This window comes from Ursus americanus, chromosome 22 (genome assembly GCF_024610735.1).
Source record: "Ursus americanus isolate L20-20 chromosome 22, mUrsAme1.1.p, whole genome shotgun sequence".
NCBI classification, from domain to species: domain Eukaryota; kingdom Metazoa; phylum Chordata; class Mammalia; order Carnivora; family Ursidae; genus Ursus; species Ursus americanus.
Genome location: NC_142148.1, coordinates 14,783,730 through 14,809,701, shown reverse-complemented (window position 1 = coordinate 14,809,701; position 25,972 = coordinate 14,783,730). Strand labels below are relative to the sequence as shown.

The following is a 25,972-nucleotide window of genomic DNA, read 5'->3' as shown; positions in this document are numbered from 1 at the left end:
ATTTCACAACATTTGCAGCAATATGGACGGGACTGGAGGAGATTATGCTAAGTGAAATAAGTCAAGCAGAGAAAGACAATTATCATATGGTTTCACTCATTTATGGAACATAAGAAATAGGAAGATCAGTAGAGAAGGAAGGGAAGAATGAAGAGGGGGCAAACAGAAGGGGGAATGAACCATGAGAGACTGTGGACTCTGGGAAACAAACTGAGGGCTTCAGAGGGAAGGGGAGTGGGGGATTGGGATAAGCCAGTGATGGGTATTAAGGAGGGCATATATTGCATGGAGCACTGGGTGTTATACACAAATAATGAATCATGGAACATTACATCAAAAACTAAGGATATACTGCATGGTGACTAACATAACATAATAAAAAATTATTATAAAAAAGGCAAGGAAACAAAGTAAGTCATGAAATTGGAATAAAGAAGAGTCAAATTTCTCATCATTTTAAGATGATATGATTATATATAAAATCAAAGTAACCCCATTAAATATTGTTATACTTCATAAGACAAGTTGGGAAGGTAGTTGGATAGAAGAGAAAATTGATAGCTTTTTATTATGCTACTCATAATTAATTAGATCAATGATAATATTTTTCACTTACTCTTCAATTTTGAGGTTCCAGGCACTTCAGTCCACAATGTGAACAGCACTTCTGTAACATTGGGCAATCATGATCCTGCAGGCACTTGGGTCTATCAATCTTGGAACACTCGATGGGCTTGCGTGGGCAGAAACTTGATTTGACTTTATGGGATAAAATAAGACACTTGAACTTGAAATACTTGATCATAGATTGGGGGAACTTGGGGAACCCTAAATAGGGTTTTATTCTGACTAAGTCTCTTACCTTTCCCCCCAGAGTAACAATAGAATGCATAAGGCAGAGTATCAACTCTCAGTGGCTAATAATTTGAGGAGTACCAAAAAGGCTTGCCATCTCTGACTTGGACAATCTGATAGGATTCCTGTTGATCCCCACAGAATTAGTGAATATGGGTTATCAAATCCCAGAGTACCAGAGGTAGAAGGACTATTAGACAGCACTTAGAACGTCCTTATTTGATAAATTGTAGAAATTGAGGATCATGTAGGGGCAAGTGACTTGTCTATGGCCATAGAGAAAACAAGTAGAAGAATTGAGTCAGTTGCAAGGCCCTGGGTTCCTTCCAGCATACCGTGCTGTATACACCACAAAACACTAAGAATCCCTGGGACATTACCATACTATCCCATCACTATGTTAGGAAATGAGCAGTAGCCTCAGAGGCTCCAGAGTTCACTTCTGCCCCAACAGCATTTTGCTACTCATCTTTTCCTCAGCATACCTTTCAGGATATGAATATGCTGTACATGTTGTGAAGTTCTGTGTAGACATAAGGGTTTATTAGGAATGTACCTAATGGTTATCATTTTTTTTGTATGAATAAGTGGATATTGTCACCTGTCAGTCAGTGAAGAATGAGACTCAGAATTAAATAAGTTCTCGTGGAGAAAAATAGGGAATGATAATGTGCATGGTTGGCTTTGAAGACTAGCACCATGGTTTCCTGAAATCAGGAGGACAACACAAGAGCAGTGATTGGGCATTAAAGAAGGAAAAATTCCAAGAGATATCTAAGGTCAACCAAAGGGGCATCCCCATTCCATGGGACAGCATGGCATGCTTAGCATATGTCCCAAAGATTTTGGGAGGTATATCCCCAGTCCTCACCTGTCCAGGCCTTGGCACAAACAAAGCCACACATGGATTCACAACATTTGTCAGTTTTGGAGCAATCGAAGTCACTCTTACATGAAGTTGGACACTCCATACGGTCCTTGAAAGGGAAGAGTGGGCACTGTCCCTTCTTGACTAAAACAAGAGTAGATGTGAGTTCCATCAAACCCCACCCCATCTCACACCCTTCAAACACCTCCCTCCCCCTTTGAAACTAGTGTGTCTTTCTGTGACTTGGTTCACTCTACCGTGACTACCTCTGGTAGGCTGTGGAGAAATGGAATGCCTCAGCATCTCATGGGATGTAGGAGAAAGAGAGTTAAGCTTTTTCTTTGAAGCTCCAGATGAGAAGACAGGTCCCTGGATTGGGGTGGCAGCTGAAGACGTGGTAAGAAGTGGTCAGAATTGAGGTGGCAGAGCAAAAATGAGGAGTTCCATTTGAGACAAGTGAAATGTGAGTTGTTTGTGAGGTTGAGATGAAGGAGTAGAGTATGCAGTTGGAGTTTGGAAGTCAAATTCAGACTGGGGTTACAACTGTGTGGGTCACTAGGACATAGATGGTGTGGAAATAAATTCTTTCAGATTTTGTGCATGTTTCCTATTGTCATTATCTAATTGCAAATTCAAGGGCAGAAAGTATTTCCTTTCTTCTCTTATTCCTTCTCCTCCTTCTCCTTCTTCTCTTTCTTCTTCTTCTCTTTCTCCTCCATCTCCCTCAAGTCAGACTCTGACAGAGTGTGGTATGTTTGACCCTCAGAGCTATTGTTAGGTTCTTCGTGAGCCCCAAACTAAATTTTCCCCAAACCTGCCCAAGCCCATTTCCCTGCCTTCTTCCTCCTGCTGCTTCTGAGGGTCAGCCAAGGTCTAACACATAGTGCCATGATTCCTTAAAGCCTCCTGCAAAGGGTTAGACCACAAGACTGCATTTGCTATTCAGGCCCAATGGACTTACAGAAATAAATTCCAGATCCACCCCTGCCCTACTGTGAATCCTTGGGAAAGTAACTTTACCTCTCTGATCTGTTTCCTTGTCTGTATACTGGAGGTGACGGTACATTATTCTGCCTGCTTTCCAGACTCTGAAAGCAAGGATCTAGTGTTGCCTTGTAAGTCATACAGTGCTGTATTTGAACATCAATGTTCACCACCTGGAGTTCTACCATTTAGCAAACCCACACTACTGACCAGCCCCCATGTCAAATCCTTTTGTTCTGATCATATATAATCGACCAAAAACTCAGTGAGGTCTTTGCTGTTATTCCAGTATTACAGGGGAGGGAACTGCACCTCCAAGAGATGAAGAAATTTGCAGTAAATGGAAAAAGGAGGATTTTTATCTGGGTTATCTGGCACCTACCTCTGTAAGACACTGTTACTGGTGGTTGTCATTATAGTAGGAATTAATCCACAGCCCTTACCTTCACCTCAGCCTATTCTTCACTTACTCCATGCTCTACCCCTACTTCTTAGGAGTCCAGACCTGACCTGTTTATGCTTCATTCTTGGGTGAGTCCCCAAGTACTACTCAATGGATATGTACACTGTGTCATTTTTCTGGCACAACAACTCCATTAGGTAAATGCTATTATTATCCCCCTTTTATAGACAAGAATGCTGAGCTTCAGCTGACCCAGGACCACCCATCAGTGAATGACAGAGTTGACTTGAACCAAGGCAGTTTAACTTCAAAGCCTGACCATATAACTATGCTGGTATACTAATTCTGGTTAGACTAATATCTCAGATTGCCTTACCAGTTGATGAGCAAGCCATTTGGCAGTGTACAACGCTGATGAAGTTGTTGGCATTCCCATGGCAGCCTCCATACTTGAAGCGTTGGCAGGACTGACGTTGAAAGTCAAAATACCAGCGCAAGAGACTAATGTTACACTGTCCTTTGTCTGAGGGTAGCATGCAGGGTTCTGAACACAGGGAAGCAGAAAGGGAAGAACATAAAGGGTAGGGAAAAATAGAAAGGGTCAGGCTCTCAGCTTTTACACAATTCTTGGTATGACCATACAAGTCATAGAGAGAGCCACTGTCAATAAAAGTTCTAGCCTAGCTCTCCTACAAATATGGAGCTGATCTTTCTTCTCTAAGGCCCTGAGCTTTGTGAGGTAAGATTTGTTCAGCGACTATATCCAAAGTGCCTAACAAAGCACCTGGCACATAGAAGGAATGAAACATGAAAAAAGAAAAACAGCAGCCTCTCATGTCTGGAAGCTGATCTGATGCTTACAGCTGAGCCATGTCAGATATAGACAAGTCACAGGACATCAACATCAAACAGGGTCTCTCTGGGACCATCATAAAGGTAGACTAAAAGACGGTATTGTGAAACCCACAAAATACCAAACACCTATGAGTGCTTTATGTTTCTCTACCCATTATAACTTTATCCTTCTCTACCCATTATAACTTTATCCTCAGTCTAGCCTGCCCTCTCTGTAGATAAGATTCCCTGAGATCATCACAAAATTGCCTGACTTTCTGACATCACCCAATGTAGAGCAAATCCACTCCCCAAATTCCCCAATCAAAGCCTCAATCCTATAGTAGATTATTTCCAACAGCTTCTTACTGAGATCCCTCAGGTTGTCTCTGGTGAATGTTCTCTCTCAGTGCAATGAGTAATAAATCCAACTTGTTCAACTACAGGTGTGCTCCTGATGGTCTTTGACTAAAGGACATTAACAATAGATAACAACAATGAGTGAATGAATGAAAATGTGTATATATAATATTTCCTATTATGAGATGCTCTATACTTTGAGTCCTCAGAAAACCTCTTTGAAGGCCACAGAGTCCAAATCCAAGCCCAGCATCTAAGCTGACTGACGTTTGTATTTACCACAGTGCCAACAATAGTCTCTTAACACTTAGTGATCATGCAAAAAGTATTAGTTATTTGTGAATGTTTGAATGTTTGATCAAAGAAGACTATCATCAATATTTTCCAGTTGACATCCACCATGCCTGGACTCATTGTTTGTACTTGAGGGTTGGGAATCTGATTAGAGAAAGAGAAAAGCATGAACCCTGACCTCTTTGTCCTACAATCCAAGGGAATCATTCAGCCAGTTCTGGATGGAGCAGGAAGTAAGACACCTGAAAAGGCACCTGTGCCCTCAGCCTGGGGTCTACTACCTTGGAATGGATCCATGCACTTTTTCCCACAGGCGAATGAGCAGCATTTCATGTGGTTTAGGCACTGCCAATCAGTTGTGCAGTAGTCTGGAACTTTAGTCATACAGATGACCCTCTCTTGGGGGCACACTCCTGGTTTCTCTGCAAGAAAGCAATGTCCAAATTCACATCCCTTGAGGGTTTCAGCTCTCCTCCCATGGAAAAGGTAAATAGTGACATTCTACCAGCCCTCTCTTCTACCTTCCACCCTCAGTTCTCCCTCTGCTTATATTTAGGAGCTGGGTCTGCCTCTCACCACTCATAGCTCATTTAGATTGATCTGAATCAGGAATCCATGCTCAGGTCAACTGAAGGGGAAGCATCTCAGATTCTATGTCAGGGAATTAGATAGGGAACAAGGGCCTTACCTTAAGTTCAGGAGCTCCTCTCTCCTCTTGAAACTTAATATGTTAATGCCCAATTCCTCTGCCTTCAGAATCTTTGTTGATAGGGGAAATTAATTAGTAAGGAGTGGTAGATATATCATGGAAATAGGAGTATAGGAGTCATGAGGCCTGATTTGGGCCCCTGACTCCTTGTGAAATCAAGACCAACCTGAGTTCCCTATATAACTTCTTAATTACCCCTAAAGGGGACAGAAATGGGCAACGGGAGGAGCAGTATAAGATGGACTTGCTTGGGAGCCTGAGTCCAACACAACTAGGTAAATAATCTTGAGGAAAAAATCTTCCTCCTGAGTCCAACATTTCCCATCTATAAAATGACAACTACATGGGGCGCCTGGGTGGTTCAGTCGTTAAGCGTCTGCCTTTGGCTCAGACCGTGATCCCAGTGTTATGGGATCGAGCCCCACATCAGGCTCCTCTGCTGGAAGCCTGCTTCTTCCTCTCCCACTCCCCCTGCTTGTGTTCCCTCTCTCACTGGCTGTCTCTCTCTCTGTCAAATAAATAAATAAAATCTTTAAAAAAAATAAAATGACAACTACAATCTCCACCTTACATACAACCTGCTTCTAAGAATTAAGGGGGATGATGCCTGTATGCACTCATCACGGTGCCTGGCACATGGGAAGAGCTTGGCAGATATGGGTTTGCTTCCTCCCTTTTTAGGGCTGGACATAGCTTTATAATTTCTGAGCTTGTGGGAGGCAGAATTCTAAAGTTGCATCCCCAAGGTTCCCATCCTCTGGTTATTGAATCAAACATGAATTTAGGTACTGCTGTGAAGGGATTGCATGGATGGAATTACAGTCCCAAGTTAATTGATCTTAAAATATAGAGATTATGTGACTGGGCCAGACCTAAGCTGTTGAGTTCTTAAAAAGAAGAGTCTTCCCTCTGACTAATAGAGAAGAGATAAGAGAGATTCGAAGTGTGAGAGGAACCCAACATGCTATTAGGAGCCTCGAGGACAGAGAGCACTAGGTGCCCTGGACTGAAGGTGGCCTCTGGAAGCAGCTTCAGTGGTACAACTGCAAGGAAATGATTCTGCCACAGCCAGTGAGTGTCACCGAGAACCCTTGGTCCCATATGGGAATGTCAGCTTTGGCTGCCACTCTGGTTTCAGCCTGCTGAGAACCTGAGCAGAGAAACCTGACACACCACACCTGACATCTGACCAGAGAGGCATGATTCTTTTGGGTACTATTAGTCTTGTAATTAGAGGAGTTTAGAATTGGAAAGACCACAGTGATCATTAGTATCACCCTCCTAATTTCCCAGGTTAAAAAAAAATTAAGTGAGATGGGAATATACAGTGAATGAGGGCTGTGTCAAGACCTCAATCCAAGACTCACTCCAGAATACCTGAACACTGTCGACTGAGACCTTTAGTACTTTTCAGCTATATTTCTGACCCATCATACCACCCTTCATGCACTCTCCAAGGACGTCTGATGCTAAGAAGAGTTATGGTTTCTAATCTGGAGTGCACATTGAAAAAACCTGTGCATCTTTTAAAAACTACAGATTATGGCCTGAATCAGAATCTCTAGAAAGTGAAGCCTAGAGACTTAAATTCTTTTCCCTCTTTTTTAAAAATTTTAATTCAAATAGCCAAGGTATAGTACATCATCTAAAATGCCTCCAATGACACCAAAACAGACAGTTGAGCACCATGATGTAGGCTGCTACTTGGGAACTACTGTTCTAGGTTTGGGCACAGAGAGAGTAAAGGGAATCAAATAGGGACACCACCAAAGAGGTAAAAAGACATACAAGTCTTTGGACTATAAAGACAAATGTCCTCTCAGTAGTGTAGACTCTAGTCAGTCCTACCCCCTTTCTGCTTCTGAGGCATGTAAACCTTTTTTGGTTTAGCCATTGAAGTTCCTTGCCCCAGTGTCAGCTTCAGCTCTCACTTAGAGCCCTCCTCCCTCCCAGTCAGCCCTCCTTAGCTAATTACCTTGTCTGTGCAGTCTCCTCCCCAAATGCACACACCCTGTGGGTTCCTCTGCACGTACTGGGGAAGCTCCCTGGAGTTTGGGTCTCAGCTCTCTGCTGTCATTACTTGACACACACTTCCTGCATTCATTCCCATGTTGCTAACTGTGATACCTATGCCTCCCTCCAGACCTATTCTCACTTCCAAGCTAAAGAAACATATCCAGCCACCTGGGGCACATACATCTGGGCATGTCATAAGACATCTATGCCCACATGTATAAATCAGCTTTAGTGTCTCCCTATCCCTCAGCAGTGCCTCCTTCTCTCTGCTCCCATCTTTATATTTGGCATCAACAGTCCCCCAGGCTGCCATGAGAACCCTGAGGTTCACTCCTCCCTCCCCTTCACCCTAGCATCCTGTCAGTCATGGACTTGGGCCAGTTCTACTTCCTAATCTCTCTCCAAGCCCCATGGCTTCCCCTCTTGGCCACCACTTCCAGGTCAGCCCCTAACGTCATCCCATCTCTCTCCTCCACTTGTGCAACCACCTCCTCCCTGTTCTCTGCTCTCGGGCTCCTGCCTAGTGACTGATTCACTTAAAAAAAAATTAAACTTGGAAAAGACACATACCAGATAAAGCTAGGGAAATAATACAGAGGGAACAGATGAAGGAAGGATTTGAAGGTTCCAGGGTGGGTGAGTAGAACTAGTGCTCTGAAGCCACAGAGGAAGTGACCTCATACAACACAAGTCCTTGCATCCTGTCTGACCCTCAGTCCCAGGAGGGCTCCTAAGGAGGGGAGGCTGCAGCTTCTCTGAACCCACGTTTGACTCTCTTGATTGGAGATGATGTGGTCTCCTCCAAAGAGAGAGAGAGAAGCAGCAGGAGTGCTGCATTCTTCCAGGAGGAGATGGAACTGTGGAGACGAAGGTTCCTGTGTGGATGGGGAGAGGCATGGGGATTAGGCACAAGCCAGAGAGAGACACAGAGCACATGCGCTGAGAACTGTGAAGAGGGCCCACTACTTCTCCCAGTTCACAGATGAGGAAACTGAGATGTACAGTGGGGAAGGGGTTTGTCTGAGGTCACATGGAGAGTAGGGCAGGACTTTCAGGCCCAGGACCCTCCCAGTGGCCCCACACTCTGCTATGATACTGGATGGTGTCCCACCAGGACATTTGCCCAATGTCTTGCTCCTACATGAGAGGTCACATATGAATGATCACAGGGATTTGTCTGGAACAGTTGCAGGGCTAGTTTGCCCACTGTCATTCCCAAGGCAACCCCAGACACCAGGGAACACCTTTTCCTTGCTCCACTGGTGACAAGAAACCGATGGTATGAAATTTTCAGGAGGGCCTGGGCATGTTCCACAGGGTCTTGGAGCCCCAGGGGCAAAAAGGTCCCAGATGAACTTGGGTTAACAAAGGGATTCCTTGTATTCCTTCTGGTGTTATACAAGCCTAGCTTCTGATAGTCCCAGAGCACCCCATAAACGGTTGATCCTCCCCTACTCATTCAACCCCCATTTCCACATATCTCTTCCTGGTCCTTTTGTACTTTTTAGTTTTGTGATGTGAAGAACTGATGATGCCTTGCCATGTTACCTCTCTCAGACTACATGCATTTTGAAAGCCGCGAGAGAGGGATGGAGGCAGAAAGGAAGGGAGACAGAAAGAGAGAGAACATTGTTATGACCAGGAATGCATCTTTTTTTGTTTTTAATCAGATATTTTTTATTTTTTAATAATAATTTTTATTATATTATGTTAGTCACCATACAGTACACCCCTAGTTTTTGATGTAAAGTTCCATGATTCATTACTTGCATGTAATACCCAGTGCACCATGCAAACATGCCCTCCTTAATACCCATCACCAGCCTATCCCATTCCCTCATCCCCCCTCCCCTCTGAAGCCCTCGGTTTGTTTCCCAGAGTCCATAGTCTCTCATGGTTCATTCCCCCTTCTGTTAGATGACTGGATTAAGAAGATGTGGTCCATATATACAACGGAATATTACTCAGCCATCAAAAAGAACAATTTCTCAACATTTGCTGCAACATGGACAGGACTAAAGGAGATAATGCTAAGCGAAATAAGTCAAACAGAGAAAGACAATTATCATATGGATTCACTCATTTATGGAACATAAGAAGTAGGAAGATCGGTAGGAGAAGAAAGGGAAGAAGAAGGGGGGGTAAACATAAGGGCCAGAAATGCATCTATGTTATTGGTGGAACTGGGAAAGGGGTAGATTCTTTTCCAGGTTTCCTGAAAACTCCCTGAGAGTAAAAGCTTGTAGCGATTTATTCATTTTTGTCTCCAGAATTCTAATCCTGTATGCTCCCCGTATTTTACAATAGTCCTGGAATGTTCAGTAATGACAATTATGGCCCCAAACCCAGTGACACTGAGTTTTGGTCCTTGCTTGGTAAATTATCACTGTAGCTGTATCTTGGAGACTCAATTTTCTCATCTGGAAAATGGAAACCATACAACCTACCTGGCAGCTTTGCTGTCACTGTGAGGATTAGATGAGATGGGGTGAAGAGTATTCATGAAGTGGCATGGAATGATCAAAAACAGTGCTTGGAGTTGGACCTGAGTTCACATTGTGGACCCCCACTTACCAGCTATGTAGTCTTGGCTCAGCCATTGAACCTCATGGATTCCCCACTTACCAGCTATGCAGTCTTGGCTCAGTGCCTGAACCTCACTAAGCCCTAGTCTTTCACACTCTTTCTCTCTCTTTCTTTTTATGATTCTTTCTTTCTTTCTTCTTCCTTCCTTCCTTCTTTCCTTCCTTCCTTCCTTCCTTCCTTCCTTCCTTCCTTCCTTCCTTCCTTTCTTTCTCCTTCCTTCTTTCCTTCCTTGCTTCCTTGCTTCCTTCCTTCCTCTCTTTCTTTCTTCTTTCTTTCAAGATTTTAATTTTAATTAGTCTACACCCAATGTGGGGCTTGAACTCACAAGCACAGGATCAAGACTTGCATGTTCTTCCAACTGAGCCAACCAGGTGTCCCGCACCTCAGTTTTCCTTTAAGGAAATAGTACACTTGTACTTCATAGACATGGGATTTAGTGGAACGATTGTGGAAAGCATGGTGACTAGCATAATTAGTGCTTAATATATTTTAGTCAATAGACTAAATATAATAAATATAAATAATAGACTGATTGCCAAAACAAGCTACCTATTATGTTTTTAGGTCTTGAATTTCCTGTAAAAAAAAAAAAACGTGTGTATCATTATTTCTGTTCCCCGAAAAGATTAGTCAAGGCCTTATGGTGTCTTAAATTCTTTTTTTTTTTTCTATGTTAGCACAAAATGAAGTTTTATTGTAGGTGGAGAAATTGTAGCCTGGAAAAACTGGTCAGGAATCACTGATGGCTGGCTGTCTTAGAAATCAATATAGATTCCTTCATGATCAAGAGAGCTGTCATGCTTCTAACCCTGTCAAGCCTAGTGGCTGTGGTTAACTTTAATGGAGCCACTTGGCCACACTCAGATATGATCTAAATGCATGCGTTTATTATTATCAAAACAGTTTTCAGCCCTCAAATGGGAGAACACTGAATCAAAGAAGATATGGATTCATTCAGAAAGTGTAAGGAAGTAAGTCTGTTGGGTTCCTGATACAGTGAGTTACTAGTTTGCCAAAATATATCTAGATGTTTTATGTCTGGTATCACAAAACATCTCTGCTTCACGGTCATTCTTCAAATCCTTGCTTTATATCTCTTTTCCACATCTATGGAGGGGGGGTGGGGGAATGGGATAGGCTGGTGATGGGTAGTAAGGAGGGCACGTATTGCATAGTGCACTGGGTGTTATACGCAACTAATGAATCATCGAACTTTAGATCAAAAACCAGGGATGTACTGTATGGTGACTAACATAATATAGTAAAAAATATTATTATTAAAACAAAACAAAACAAAACAAAATTAGCAGCAGCATTCAAAGATGGTGTCTTAAATTCTTATATCAAATCACTCTTTTGGTTTGAAGTTTTACACTTATTTTTTTTAATATCTTTTTATTTATTTATTTTTAAAGTGTATTTATTTATTTATTTTTATTTTTTTATAATAATAGTTTTTTATTATATTATGTTAGTCACCATATAGTACATCCCTGGCTTTTGATGTAAAGTTCGATGATTCATTAGTTGCGTATAACACCCAGTGCACCATGCAATACATGCCCTCCTAACTACCTATCACCAGCCTATCCCATTTATTAACCGAGTCTTGAGTACTAGTTGGTCAGGTTAGCTTGTAGTCAATTAGTAGGAAGAAGAGCCCCAAGGGTGGGTGTGCAAGGAAAGATGCAGATCAATTGGATTGCCAGATATAATACAGGATATTCAGTTAGTATTTTCAGCAGAAGTATATCCCATGAGATATAAAGACCATAGTTACACAAAAAATGAGTCAGTGTTTATCTGACATTCAAATTTAGTTGGTCATCTTACAGTTTTATTTCCTAAACCTGGCAACTTTAAAACAGAGTGAACTCATTCTGGAGGGGGATGTGTTTGGGCAAGAGACTACAAAACATGGGCCCCATGGGGGACAGGCAAATGGGTGTGGGGGGACTGGCTCAGTGGCCCCAGGGACTGGGACAGATGTGGGGGGCATACGCAAGGGTCCTATAGGAACAACAACAAGCCAGGAATGAAAAGACTTTGACTGAAGCCCAAGTTCCACCATTAATTCACCATGTCAGTTTGGGTTACTTTTATCTCAGTCTACTCATTTGAAAGATGAGAAGTAAATAAGTCAAGCAGAGAAAGACAATTATCATATGGTTTCACACATTTATGGAACACAAGAAGTAGGAAGATCGGTAGGAGAAGAAAGGGAAGAATAAAGGGGGGGGTAAACAGAAGGTGGAATGAACCATGACAGACTATGGACTCTGGGAAACAAACTGAGGGCTTCAGAGGGGAGGGGGGTGGGGGAATGGGAGAGGCTGGTGATGAGTATTAAGGAGGGCAGGTATTGCACGGTGCACTGGATGTTATACGCAAGTAATGAATCATGGAACTTTACATCAAAAACTAGGGATGTTCTGTATGGTGACTAACATAATATAATAAAAATATTATTAAAAAAAAGAAAGAAAAATGAGAAGATCAACTCAATCAATCCTATCCATACTGCATGCCGGCATACCCATACGCCAGAGGGCACAAGAAGATTTTCCAGAGGGTACACAGGCACAGACAGATTTGAGGACATGATGTCCTGGTTCCTAATTTCCACATTTACTTCTTCCTGAAGTTGGTCTTCCTGAAAAAGAGCCTGCAGTCTGCCTTTCTCTTTTTCTGTCTTTCAGAAAGTCCTGTCGTCCTTCCAAAAAAAGGCTGGGATGGAAGCATATTTCTTACCTGCCTCTTATACGTGTCCAAAGTATAAAAAGTGAGTTCCAAACAAAGGAACAATTTGAAAATGCATTTTCCTGAGGATGCTTCCCCAAGAACAAAGCAAAAAAGCGATGGGTAGGGAACACTAAGGGGTCAGTACCTTGTTTCGTTCAGGTGACAAAGTCATAGTACATGGCTACGCCTATAGCTCCCTCTTTTAGAATTAGAAATCCCAAGAGCAATGGTACATATCCACAGGGATGTGTATTAAAACATTCCTTTCAACTGAAAAATGAAGTCAGTCTTTTTGAGGGAGAAAGTGGTCTGATTTGGCTAAGTGAGGACTGACTTCGCCAATTAGTTGATTCATTTTTTTTAATAATAATTTTATAGTATATTATGTTAGTCACCATACAGTACATCCCTAGTTTTTGATGTAAAGTTCCATGATTCATTACTTGCGTATAACACCCAGTGCACCATGCAATACGTGCCCTCCTTAATACCCATCACCAGCCTATCCCATTCCCCCACCCCCGAAGCCCTCAGTTTGATTCATTTAACATTTTCCATAAATATAGTGAGTTAAATCTGTGGCTTCGAAAAAAATTTTAAGGTATTTAAAGCATGCGATAAGATACAAGCATTGTATAAAATATGTACTGTCACAAGTCCATCAAAGTGAATAGTATTCAAACTTTCCAACATTTACAGAGTGTATCAGATTTTAAAAAGTGTCTAAATAAAAGAATATAATGGGTATAATCAATAACATTACTGATCATTTGGTAAATACTAGTAAAGACTTTTTGGTAAACTTTGCAGAAATTAAGAAAAATACTTGTGATTTGTGATCAGTATCCTAATGACTAGAAACAAATTCTTTTCAAGGATACGGTTTTCAATTCTATGCCTTTATAGAAATTGAAAGGGGGTTTAATCAAGCTGTTTGTTAATATTTAACTTAGATCCTTAAAAATAATTTTTTATGATAGAGTATTATGTGATTTGGGGCAACGTCCTAGAAGTTCGAAGAACCAAGTGACATACCTATAACAAAACTCTTGTTCCCCAGCACTTACTTACCACCAGGAGATGCATTACCTATAGAATTTTGTTTGTCAATAAAATTTTGTTAATCAGTAATTTCAATGTATTTACTGACATATGCATTATTATTATGTTATTTAAATAACAAATGGAACGAAAAATCAATCCATAAGAAGAACTTTCATTCTGAGAGTCTTATGGTCCCAGTAAATGAAAAATTAAAATTTCAACCTCTACACATGTTTCTATTGCATAGCAGTATGAAATGTTGTGATTAAAAGACTCTTGAGCATAAGATTATATTGCATTAGATTAAGAGTCTGTGGGGTAATAGGAATGGAAATATGAGTTCAAGAAGACAGAGAAGTGTTTTCAAGTGTTCAACTTTTAAAGAAATGCCTTGTATGTATTTTTTAAATGGATGATGGTGGGTGTCAAGTTAGGATGGTATTTTGACCCCAGTGGATTTACTTTTACAAGTTACCTAGTACTTATAACAGTATTAGCATTTACAGCTTGTTTGCACAACGTATTTGAGATTCCTTCATGGTGTTGTGTGTTGTCTGGACCTTCTTATTGCTGACTTAGGGTTCATCTTATAAATTGCTATACGTTGTTTATCCATTCACTAGTTATGGACACTTGGGTTGTTTCCGGGTTGGGGGATTATGAGTAAACCCCCTACAAACATTTCCATACATGTTTTTATATGAACATAAAAAGTCATTTCTCTTGGGTAAATACCGGGGCAGAGGATTGCTGGTTTGTGATAAGTCTATGTTTATGAGAAACCACCAAAATGTTTTCCAAAGTGGCTGTACCATTTTGCATTTCTACAAGTGGTAGAGGAGAGTTTCACTTGCCTCACATACTTGCTAGAATTTAGGATTGTAAATGTATTATGTTAGTCATTCTAATGCATGCATAGTAGTACAACTGCATAAATTTTAAGAGATTAAAGCAATTTGTTTAAATTTCTGGGACCCTAAGAAGCTAAGTCACTTAAAATGATGGTGGGGATTTTTTCCTATTTCCCAACTGTCCATTTGACAATGTTTCAAACCCAGTGGGTTCCTTGGTTCCTGAACTTGGGTGGTCAGAAATTTCCCCAGAACCCCATCATAAAACGTACCTCTTTGCCCAGCTTCCCCACATGGCAGAGGTGGCTCTTTGCAGTAAACAGAGGAGCATTTTGCAATCAAAAGGTCTACAGATGGTCAGGAGCCAGGGGAACAGTGTGAATTTCCAGGTTACAATTTTGGGAAACTACAGGTAAGGCCCCACAATGATTCTACTACAGCCCATGACCCTTGCTGCTCCCTGCACTCCCACACCATGCTGGGAGCACACCCAGCCTCAGATCCTGTTTCCATGGCTGAGAGCTCCTCCCTCACGTTTTCCTCCTCCCAATGGCATGGCATGTCTTCTGCTTGGCTACTCAACCAAGAATGTGCCTTTAGCCTCAGTCACTGGGCAGACCTTGAGGAGGACAATTAGCTCCATGGGTCTCTTTCAAACACCTTGCCCTAAGCTTAGGCAGTATAAGTAGATGCTTCCTCCAAAGACATGACCTTCTACATAACTCCTATCCAGTGATGAACATTCTGATACTGAAACTCTCTAAGTGTGGTGTGCAGAGCATTGCATCTCTCTACTGTGTGTTGGTTAAATGTCTTAAATCTTTCTAATTTTTTGTCGCTGTCCTATCGGTTATTCAGAAATGTGTGTTGAGGGCTCTCAGTACAAAGACTTCTCAATTAATGCCTGTAATTCCATCCATGTTTGTTGAATAGATCTCAATTCTATTGATTTAGGTAAATAGATACAATTCCTGGTTAATTGAATCTTTTATCCTTATACAGTGACCCCTTCTTTATCCCTAAAATAAACTCATCTTCTAGTTCTGTATTGCCTGATATTAATCTAACTATACCATCTTTTTCCTGTTTGCATTTGCCTTGACTTCCCCCCCATTTTGCTTTCAACCTTTCCATGTACGTGTGTTTTATTTTTCAAACAGTGTCAGTGCACATTTTTTAAAAATCCAGTCTAGTAATCTTTACTGATTAATTGACATTTACGGGCTTTAACAACATATTTGCGTTCATTTCTACAATCTTATTTTGAGCTTTCTATAATCTATCCTTACCATTTGAGGATTTGTATTTGCAAATTTATTTTGTTTGTCAAACAACTCAATATCAAGAAAACAAATAACCTGATTAATAAATGGACAAAGGACTTGAACAGAAATTTCTCAAAAGAAAACATACAAGTGGCCAACCAGTATATGAAAAGATGCTCAATATCACTGCTCATCAGGGAAATGAAAACCAAAAACGCAATGAGATATCCCCACACATCTTGTTAGAATGGCTATCATCAATAGGTCACAAGATAGCAAGTGTTGGACAAGGATGTGGAGAAAAAGGGATTCTTGTGTGTGCTTGGTGGGAATTTAAATTGGTGCAGTCACTATGGAAAACAGCCTGGAGTTTCCTCAAAAAAATCAGAAACAGAACTGCCATATGATCCGCAATCCCACTTCTGTGTATGTTGTATCCAAAAGAAATGAAAGCAATATCTGGAAGAGATACCTGCACCCCCATGTTCACTGTAGCATTATTCATGATGGCCAAGATATGGAAACCATCTAAGTGCCAGTGGATGGGTGAATGGATAAAGAAAATTGTGATATATATGAATATTATTCAGCCTTTAAGCAATCCTGTCATTTGCAACAACATAGATGAATCTGGAGGATGTATGCTAAGTGAAAAAAAACCAGACGCCAAAAGGAAAATACTACACGACCTCACTTACATGTGGAATCTCAAAAAGTTGAGCTCATAGAAGCAGGGAGTAGAATAGTAGTTGCCAGAGACCGTGTGTGTGTGTGTGTGTGTGTGTGTGTGTGTGTGTGTGTGTGCGTGTGTGTATGTGTGTGAAAGGGAAGATGCTGGTCAAAGGGGACAAGCCTCCAGTTAGAACGTGGGTAAGGTCGGGGGACCCAATGTGTAGCATAGTGACTGTAAGTAATAATATTGTGTTGTGCACTTGAAATTTTCTAAGAGAGTACATGTTAAGTGTTCTCGCCACACATAAAAAATGAGATGACTATGTGACGTAATGGATGTGTTAACTCCCTTGATTATGGTGATCATTTCACAATATGTACCTATATCAAAAATTATGATACCCATCTTCAATCTATACAATTTTTATGTGTCGATCTACCTCAAGAAAGCTGGGTAAAATTCTTTTAAATACAAAGAAGTTTCCCCGAGGTATTCAGAACTAGATTAACAGTTTTCTGCCAGCACGTAAAAAATATATTACTACTGTCTTAAGCTTTTGTTGTTGCTCCTGAGTAATCCTTGGTGAGTCAAGCAATTTCTTTCTTTTTGCTTTTTACTTCAGTTATATATTTTATTTCTAGGTATTCTACTTGGTACTTTTTCAATATTCTGACGATTTTTAAAAGCATTTTATTTAAGTAATCTGTACACCCAACATAGGGCTTGAACTCACAACCACAAGATCAAGAGTCACACGCTCCACCGACTGATCCAGGCAGGTGCCCTAATATTCTGGTGATATTTATGTTCTCTTTCACTTTACCTGAGCTATTGTTGCCATCAGATCAGATTAACACAAACTTCCACACTAAAGACCTAATTAGAAGGAAAAGTGAGCCCACTTCCAGGGATAAATACTATTCCCTGGTTCTGGGTCCTTGACTGTCCCACTGAATACAGCTATAAAAAATGGAAAGTCAGTACTAACAGGCAGATGGGAAAGAAGGCTAGAATTCAAGGACCACGCTGTTGGTGATGAGTCTACTGGGATTTTTCTCCCTCTCGTATCCCCTGGCCAACCTGAAAAGAAGCACTAAGGCACAGATAGAATGTCAGGAGAAACCATCTAATTTTGACTCGAGTCATAGGAAAGGGAACTAGCAATGCCCAGAAGAAGTGCAGAAATCCCCTGGTTTCTTCTCTTTCTCTTGATTCTTCCCCTTCCTCCTCCTCTTCCTCCTTCTCTTAAAGATTTTATTTTTAAGTAATCTCTACACCCAACACAGGGCTCAAACTCACAACCCCAAGATCAAGAGTTGCGTGCTGTACCAACTGAGCCTGCTGGGCACCCCATAATTCTTCTTTGTGTCCTAGTCCCTAAGAAAATCTATAGTAGTGACGGGCAGCAGCTGGAATCAGGATTGGAAGAAGCCAAGACTGTGAGAGAAGGGAAATCTTCCTCTGTTGGGTGCAGCTGTAATTCTAAGAGAGCGGGTGGCCCCTGTTGTCCCTGTTTCTCTTTTCTCTCTTTGTTCTCTCATCACTTGGCTCTGGATACAGATGTAGTTGTGGAAGGGCCTCGCAGAGCAGGGTAACCAAAGCCCAAGCTGTTTGGAGCCTGAGGGAAACAGAAGGCACTGGGGAGATCACCGAGGGAAGAACTTGAGGAAGCAAACATGTACCGTGGTTTATTTATTCCTGGGTTCACTTCCAAGCTGTGCATGCACGGATATGATCCTCGCTGACATACTTGGAGAAATGAACCAAAAGATACACCAACACCTAGGTCCCAGACTAGCCACTTGGTGGTGCATATGCAGGGAGGCACTAAATGAACCGCAAACAGAGGCTTTGAAAAACTGAACTGACATTGGAACACAACCGGCCCAAGACAGGTTGAACTTTTCAGCCTAAACCTAACCATTTCAATTACTTTTCAAAACACAGTATCAACGTTCACCATTGGGTGTATGCAAGACTCAGAGTCTTATTACATTCAAAATGTCCAGGATAGAATCCAAAATTATGGAACATATGAAGGAAAAGGAAAACATCAACTCCTATGGCAAAAGGCTACCAACAGATTCCAGTTTCAAGATGAGATAAACAGAATTATCTGACAAAGACGTTAAAGCAGCTACTATAAAAATTCTGAAGCAAGTAATCAAGAACACCCTTGAAACTGATGGAAAAATAGAAAGTCTCTGCAAAGAAATCGAAGGCATAAAGGAGAAGGAAATGGTAACCTGAAAAGAACATAATAACTGAGATTAAGTACTCATTAAATGGGCTTAATATCAGAATTCACATGACAGAGATAGGAGCAACAACAGATTGAACAACAAAGAATACATACTAAAAAAACATATACAGAGCCTATGGGACAATAACCAAAGTTCTGACATCTATGCCACAGGCCTGGAAGGAGAGAAGAAGAGTACAATGCTGAAAAAATGTTTGAGGAAATAATGACTGAAAATTTCTAAATATGTTGGAAGACATAAGCTTATAGACTCAAGAAGCTTGTGATGATCACTTAAGATTTGCTCTCAGCAACTTCCAAATACTCAGTACACTATTATTAACTAGAGTCAACATGCTGTACATTAAGTCTTAGAACCTGGCAGGGAAGATCTGTGGTGGGGGTGGGACCAGGGGTGTGCAGCTGCACAGCAGGAGAGACTGTCTGTAGATGGCTGCCATGGTAGAGGCCAGTGACTGAAGACAGGGCCTGATCCAGGACCACAAGCAGTTGCAGCAGCCCTGAGGGTCAGCATGCCTTTCTGTGGCTTTGCGGTTTCTCTGGGGCATGTGGACTTTAGTGGAGGCCTGTCACAGGGAGAGGGGCCAGTGCCAAGCATGCATACTTCACTCCAGTGGGGGTCAGTCATGGGGGTCTAGACTGCCATCTTACAATTGCACAGCTGCAGAGGCTGGATTGACTACCGATGCAGTTCCTGGGCCCCAGGTGGGCAGAGGGTAAGAAGAGGGGAGAGACTCATGTGGCTGGTGAAAGTGAATGCCAATACTCGTGTGGCGAAAGCTAGTGAAATCCACAGGGTCCCAGGTGGGCAGAGGGTAAGAAGAGGGTAGAGACTCATGTGGCTGGTGAAAGTGAATGCCAATACTCGTGTGGCGAAAGCTAGTGAAATCCACAGGGTTCTGTGGCTGCCATGCTGGCCATTGGTTTCTTCAGTGGCAAATCTGCTGGATTTACTTGTAGGGCAGGTCATGGTTTGCCACAGTCACTGCCACTGCGGGGCTGCTACTACTCTTCTTTTTTTTTTTTTTTTTTTTTTAGTGCGTGTATTTTATTATTTTATTTTGTTTTATTTATTTATTTTTCCTCTGGAGAATTCTACCAAACATTTACTCTTTTTTGTTACGTTCAATTAGCCAACATATAATACATCATTCGTTTTTGATGTAGTGTTCAACGATTCATTAGTTATATATAACATCCAGTGCTCATCACCACAGGTGCCCTCCTTAATACCCATCACCGAGTTGCCCCTCCCCCCACCCCTTTCCCTTCTGTAACCCTCAGTTTGTTTCCTGGAGTCTAGAGTCTTTCATAGTTTGTCTCCCTCTCTCGATTTCTTCCCACTCAGTTTTCCCTACTTTCCCCTGTGGTCCTCTGCACTATTCCTTATGTTCCACATATGAATGAAACCATATGATAATTGTCTTTCTCTGCTTGACTTATTTCACCTAGCATTATCCCCTCCAGTTCCATGGCTGCTACTACTTTTCATCCTTGTTCCTAGCTGTTTCTATGTCTCAGCTTTCTTGGTCTTTGTGGGGTAAAACCAAAGCCTTTGTGTGATACCCCAAAAGGCTGGCGGGGGGCCTGTGGCTCCCCCTGCTCTCCCTTCCCTGATGAAGGGAACTCTAACTGGAGTTTTCTCCTTGGCATGGAGCACTGCTGGCCCAGGGGTGGGATGATGCAGGCAAATGTAGCTGTACTACCATCTCTTCCTATACAATTAATTTCAGGTGTTTTTTCCCCCTGTGTTGCTGAAGTTTCTTATATGGACTCCAGAGGTCTTCTAAAACTGTTTCTGTTCATGGATAGCTGTATAATTATTGATCTTTGTGGGGGTACAGAGGTTGAGGTCTCTTATGTTGCCACTTGTTGGACAACATTCTGTATGTATATGTTTTGATATATCATATTCATTTTTTGATTCAAAATATTTTCTATCATAATTTCATTTTGATCCATGATTCCTCAGAATTCCTTTCCTTAATTTTTACTCATATGAAAAATTTTTCTATCCACTTTTCTATATTCATTTCTTGTTTAATTCTACTGCGGTCGATTTGATTTCAATTTCATGACATTTGTTGAGACTTATAAAGATGTACCATTTGCTCTTGTAAAGAATGTATATTCCACAGTAATGCTGAATTTATTTTGATATAAGTTAGCCACTTTCTATTTGTGTTGTTCAAATCTTCTAGATCCTTACTGGGTTTGTTCTATTTTGTTTTGCTTTGTCTTCCTAATCTATCAGTTGCTAGAAAGTATGTTAAAATTATCTGCTGGTCAATTATACTTCTGGCAATGGCAGGCCAGTTTATTTGGGACTAATCCTTCCAAGAAAGCAAAATGAGACCACTTGGGGTCTCCCAGCCCCACATTTGGATACTGGTCACCTCTCAATTATGCTTCCAGAATGGGTTAACTCTGGGCTTTGAAATGAGACACCCAAGCGCAAAGGCCTACTGTGTTCTTTAATGCACTGACTGATTAAGAGTGTCCTATCTGCCTGGTGGCTATAGAGTTTTTCTCAACTGCTTCTTTATGCTAATTGCTTATCAGGAAACAGTTCATTGGTTTTGTCCTAAGGCAATCACCCCCTATTAGTCCAGGAGAACTCTATGGACCTGTCTTCTTTCGCCCATCTCAGTTATCACTCTTTCTGCACAATGTCCCTCTCCAACCCTATTCCCCCCTAGACTCCTTATTTTAAGAACACCTCTGGGGGTGCCTGGGTGGCGGAGTCGTTGGGCGTCTGCCTTCGGCTCAGGGCGTGATCCCAGCATTCTGGGATCAAGCCCCACGTTGGTCTCCTCTGTTAGGAGCCTGCTTCTTCCTCTCCCACTCCCCCTGCTTGTGTTCCCTCTCTCGCTGGCTGTCTTTCTCTGTCAAATAAATAAATAAATAAATAAATAAATAAATAAATAAAATCTTAAAAAAAAAAAAAAAAGAACACCTCTGGCCCCTGACATATATCTATTTCAGAAAACTCGAGTACAGGGGCATTTAGAGAATGAGGTCTACATATCTATTTCTCATCAACCTGCTGAGTGGACTTGAGTAGGATCAGCCACCTGTTGGTGCCTATTTGTTTTCCTTTGTTAATTTTAGCAAAAAATACTTCTGCTCTGCAGGTTTTAAGGTTTTAACAACAGACTCTAAAATGGAGAAGTTAATAAATTATAGTATCCTAGGGTCACAGAGCTTAATACCAAATTCATGATGAAACCATGTCCACAACTTCATCTGTTGGTGTTGGGGGCAGGAGGAGGATAGGGTAACAACTTTTCCTTTCCTCCAAGTTCCCTTTCTTCTCCCCACAGTGTATATTTAATCCTGTCATGGAGAAAAACTAGCTTTCATTCATTTCATTACTCTAATTCTTCCCTATCCCTCATGGTGGGACCAAGCACCTCTTCTTCCAGGAAACCTGATACCATGATGCCCATAATGAACCCTCTGTATTTATACCTTCAGGTACTGACTGTATATTCCATTCATCCCTTCTTGCCATGCCCCACCCTGGTTTCTGCTAGTTTGGATAATAAGACTTAACTCTTCTTTGGGCTGTATGCCAACAGATAGTCACACCTCCACTCATATGGAGTTGTCCTTGCCACAAGCCTGAGCACAATGTAGTCTCGTTATAACCCTATAAATATTGCCTATTCTTTCTAGGAGTATTTATATTTGAAAATATTCTTATAAATTCTGAGTGATTGAGTAAATAATGCTAACAAGGCAATGTCTGAAAGGAGACTTTGGAGAGGCCGATGGCATTTCCTTTCAATTCTAGACCATGGCTGCTGTCACCTGTAAGGAAGAGTGTACTTCCTGGATTAGTTAAAAGGGTGGCTACTTGTGGGAACCTACTAGAATCACAGGTCTCAAATAAGGAAAGAAAGGCTGCACTGAGAAGGTCAGGGAACCCAGAGGGACAGTGTTTTCTTTAGCCAGATCATCCCACACATAAACAGTTTCCCCCAGAGATGGTAGTCAATGAAAAAGAGAGTCCAGGAGTCTTGGCTAAGTAGTTCTACCTTCTGAATGGTGAGAAGGCAGGGAAATCCACTGGGAAGCAGGGGTTGGGGGCTTAGGTAAAAGGTGGAGGGAGTGAATGGTACTGGAACTATAGAAGAAGAGACAGAGGTTCTGGGTTACTGCCATAGTTTATTCTTCAGGGAAATGAGGCTGATAATGTAATGGATCTGGGAAGAGGGTTGGCAAGGAGGAAAGACATTGCCCGGGACCCCTCATCCTCCCTCCCCTTGCCTCCCAGGTGGGACTAGACGATGGTACCACTGGACTTCAGGTAGAATTAGTTGATGTCTGTATCCAACTCTCATTGGTGGTTGTGGGATACAAAGTAGTTTCTACCTCGGTGCTGGGTGAAGTGTCCTCAATGAAAGTCTCTGGAAGAAAGAAGGGGTAGGTATTCAGTTGCCATACAGTGTGTTGAAACACATTTCTTTGAGGGTAACAGATTCACCCAATTCCTGTGGGCAGGGATATTTCTGAGGTTTAGGAGATGCCTATACAAGACTTCTCTCAAGATGTTGTAAGTTCAGTGAGCAAAGAGACATAAATGTCAGATCTCCTGAGGTTTGGATAAATCAGGCAGGCCTACAAGTGGACAATGGGGGCTTGGGCTTGGGGGAAGAGGTAGGGATCCCAATTTGGAATGGGTACCAGAACTGGGGAGGCATAGACTCCTTCCGTCTGTTCTCTCACAGTTAGGGATTCCATAGTCTTTGAGAACCTAATGTCAAGAGAGGGGTGAATATTAGATCTTACCAATTTGTCTGATATTCAAGCAGATTTTTCCACAGACGGACAAGCAGCATTCATAGCCAGTAGCACAATGCCAGGAATATGTGCATTTTCTGTGGCACTCAAAGAATCTGGGATTCCTTGAGCAGTCTCTCAGCTTCGGGTGCACTAAAACTGAGAAGGGACACATGACCAGTGACTCCAAGAAGAAGAGTTTTTCTCACTATTATCAGCCCCTTTAAGGCCCCATCACAGACTCCATTGTTTCTCTTCTTCTGCCTGCTTAGGGATCTGGGTGGTCTCTTCCATCCCTAGAGTCAAAATCCAGCTCCCACTCCCTAGCAAATCCAGCAACCATGAAGTCACCTCCATGGAATTAAACATCACAGGACCTGAGTCCTGAAACCCAGTTATCAGAACAAAGAGGCCCAAGAGATCCTCTGGTCTCCTGCTCTCATTTTACAGAGTGGGAAGAACAGAGTCCCAGACAATAGGAGGAACTGTCTTGTACTTTTCCCTGTCTGGCTGAGACAGCCCTCCAAACCTAGCTGTTCCCCAGAAACCTTTGCCACCAGTTATGGACCCACTACTCTCCCCTCAGTTCTGCTGATTTCAATTCTTTCACCCTAGCGATTCCAAACTTCTCTTGGTCAAGCACCCATTTTATTTCTCCTTGCCATGCCCAATATTCTAAAATACTCAATTCCCTAAACAAAGGGCACATTTCAAGAAATAACGAGTACCCCTTTCCCAATTTGGTGCTCTTCCTTGGAGCCCCTAACTGGAGGACAGCAGCTCCTGGTGGGTCAAGCTAGGCAACATCCATGCAGGCTTTGAACCCTGTGGAGCTTTCCACTGCTATGGATCCTCCTCAGCAAAAACACCATGTAGCCACCACAATCCCCACACACACATAAAAACATCCTTTCTCATATCATCAGGAGACTGTCAAACTTGAGAACTACACATTCACCTTTCCTCAGGTATCCTGGCATAAAAGACGAACCAGTGCTATCATATATGCCAGTCCCTCATTCCTTGTTTTCTACCCCCTCTTCATTTTAAAGCTCAACTAGAATACCTACTGAAATCTGGACGCTTAGCTACAGGCACGCGTTTTCTTCCCATACCTCCTGTCACTGGCATGATCAACAGGCAGTAGAGTGTCAGCAGCTGGAGAACCAACCACTTCATGATGTTAACTCTGGATGTCTGAGTGTGTGCCTGGCAGGAGACCCAGGACTTTACTAGGTCCTGCAGGGGGTAGAGAAGGGCTTTGGGGTGTGGAGCTGGGAGAACACGTGACTGGTCTCTCACCGCCCATCTGGTTCTACCTCTTCTCCTCCAGGCACCACTCCTTGGTTGGGCATTGTTGTCTCCCGAGGTTCTTCCCTTCTCTTATACTTTCTACTCCTCTCATTGCAGGAATGAATTCTTCATAACTTATCATTTCTTATTTTAGAAATTTGAAAAACACAGAATTACAAAGGAAATTAATAAGATATGATCAGTTATCCATTACCTAGAGAGATAACAGTATCATTTGTTTTCATAGAAAAACAGCTTTAGAACTGACTTTCCAACAAAAAATCATACATATTTATTATTTACGTATTTTAGTATCTTTTAAAATCCATTTAAGAGTATCAGTAATGTAAGGAAATTAAAATTTAAAAATAACCAGAGACTTTTAAAAACCGATTACAAAATTTGAAGTGGAACAACTTTTTCTAAGCCAGACTTTCAACTAACATCTTCTGTGTTTCATAAGAATTAGCTCCTAAATGATACCAGCACATTTCATTTTTAAAGCATACTTAACTTACAATTTTTGTGGGTACACTAATTTTATCACTCAATTCCTTTAAGATCCATTTTGAGAGTGACCTCAGCAAGATGCCTGAATAAGACCCCCTGTTTGAACTCCCCCTCCCTGACCTCCACACAACAACTTGGCATCCACCCACAGACCAAAGTACCTTGGAGAAGCTGTGGATCCAGCACCATATGCTAAGCAACCCAGGAGGAGTCTCAGCCATGGATTGGGACATTAGCATAGAGACCTCAGTCTTGGGATGGGACCCTGACATGGCCTGAGAACTGACTCTAATCCCCTCAGCCACAGTCCAGGGGCCAATGGAGAACACTCATTTAGACAATTACCCACAGAAGACAGAGCTTTGTGGAAGTCCAGGCGTGTAACAGAGAAGTTCCATCACACTGTCTGAGAAAAAAAAAATCCATGTGTGGACCCATTGGAGAGATTAAAAGTAACAGTTTGACTTTACCTGCATCATATCTATCCAGAATTAAAAAACTTACTCTAAGGAACTGTGCATTCAAAAGTGTTTAAGCTGTCTGTGAACGCAGGCAAGAGGATGTATAGTCCCTGCCTCACACTTCAGTTTGTTCTGTACTCACATTGTTTACGCATATGGTGCGTTATCAATATCAT

The 25,972-nt window shown here is 41.8% G+C and overlaps 2 protein-coding genes across 2 annotated transcripts; both read right to left on the bottom strand.

The window, feature by feature from the left end:
* Positions 1-619: 619 nt before the first annotated feature.
* On the bottom strand, positions 620-14,904 carry LOC123796941 (WAP four-disulfide core domain protein 8). Its single transcript, XM_045804519.2, has 6 exons — positions 14,819-14,904; positions 8,089-8,198; positions 4,880-5,020; positions 3,487-3,654; positions 1,727-1,867; positions 620-759 (listed from the first exon to the last, which is right to left on the bottom strand). The coding sequence occupies exons 1-6, from the start codon at positions 14,875-14,877 to the stop codon at positions 620-622; spliced, it is 759 nt and encodes a 252-aa protein (XP_045660475.2). The 5' UTR covers positions 14,878-14,904.
* An 8,151-nt stretch (positions 14,905-23,055) lies between these two features.
* Positions 23,056-24,765, bottom strand: LOC148108023 (protein WFDC11-like). Its single transcript, XM_087853940.1, has 3 exons — positions 24,603-24,765; positions 23,542-23,691; positions 23,056-23,159 (listed from the first exon to the last, which is right to left on the bottom strand). The coding sequence occupies exons 1-3, from the start codon at positions 24,709-24,711 to the stop codon at positions 23,056-23,058; spliced, it is 363 nt and encodes a 120-aa protein (XP_087710066.1). The 5' UTR covers positions 24,712-24,765.
* Positions 24,766-25,972: the final 1,207 nt, after the last annotated feature.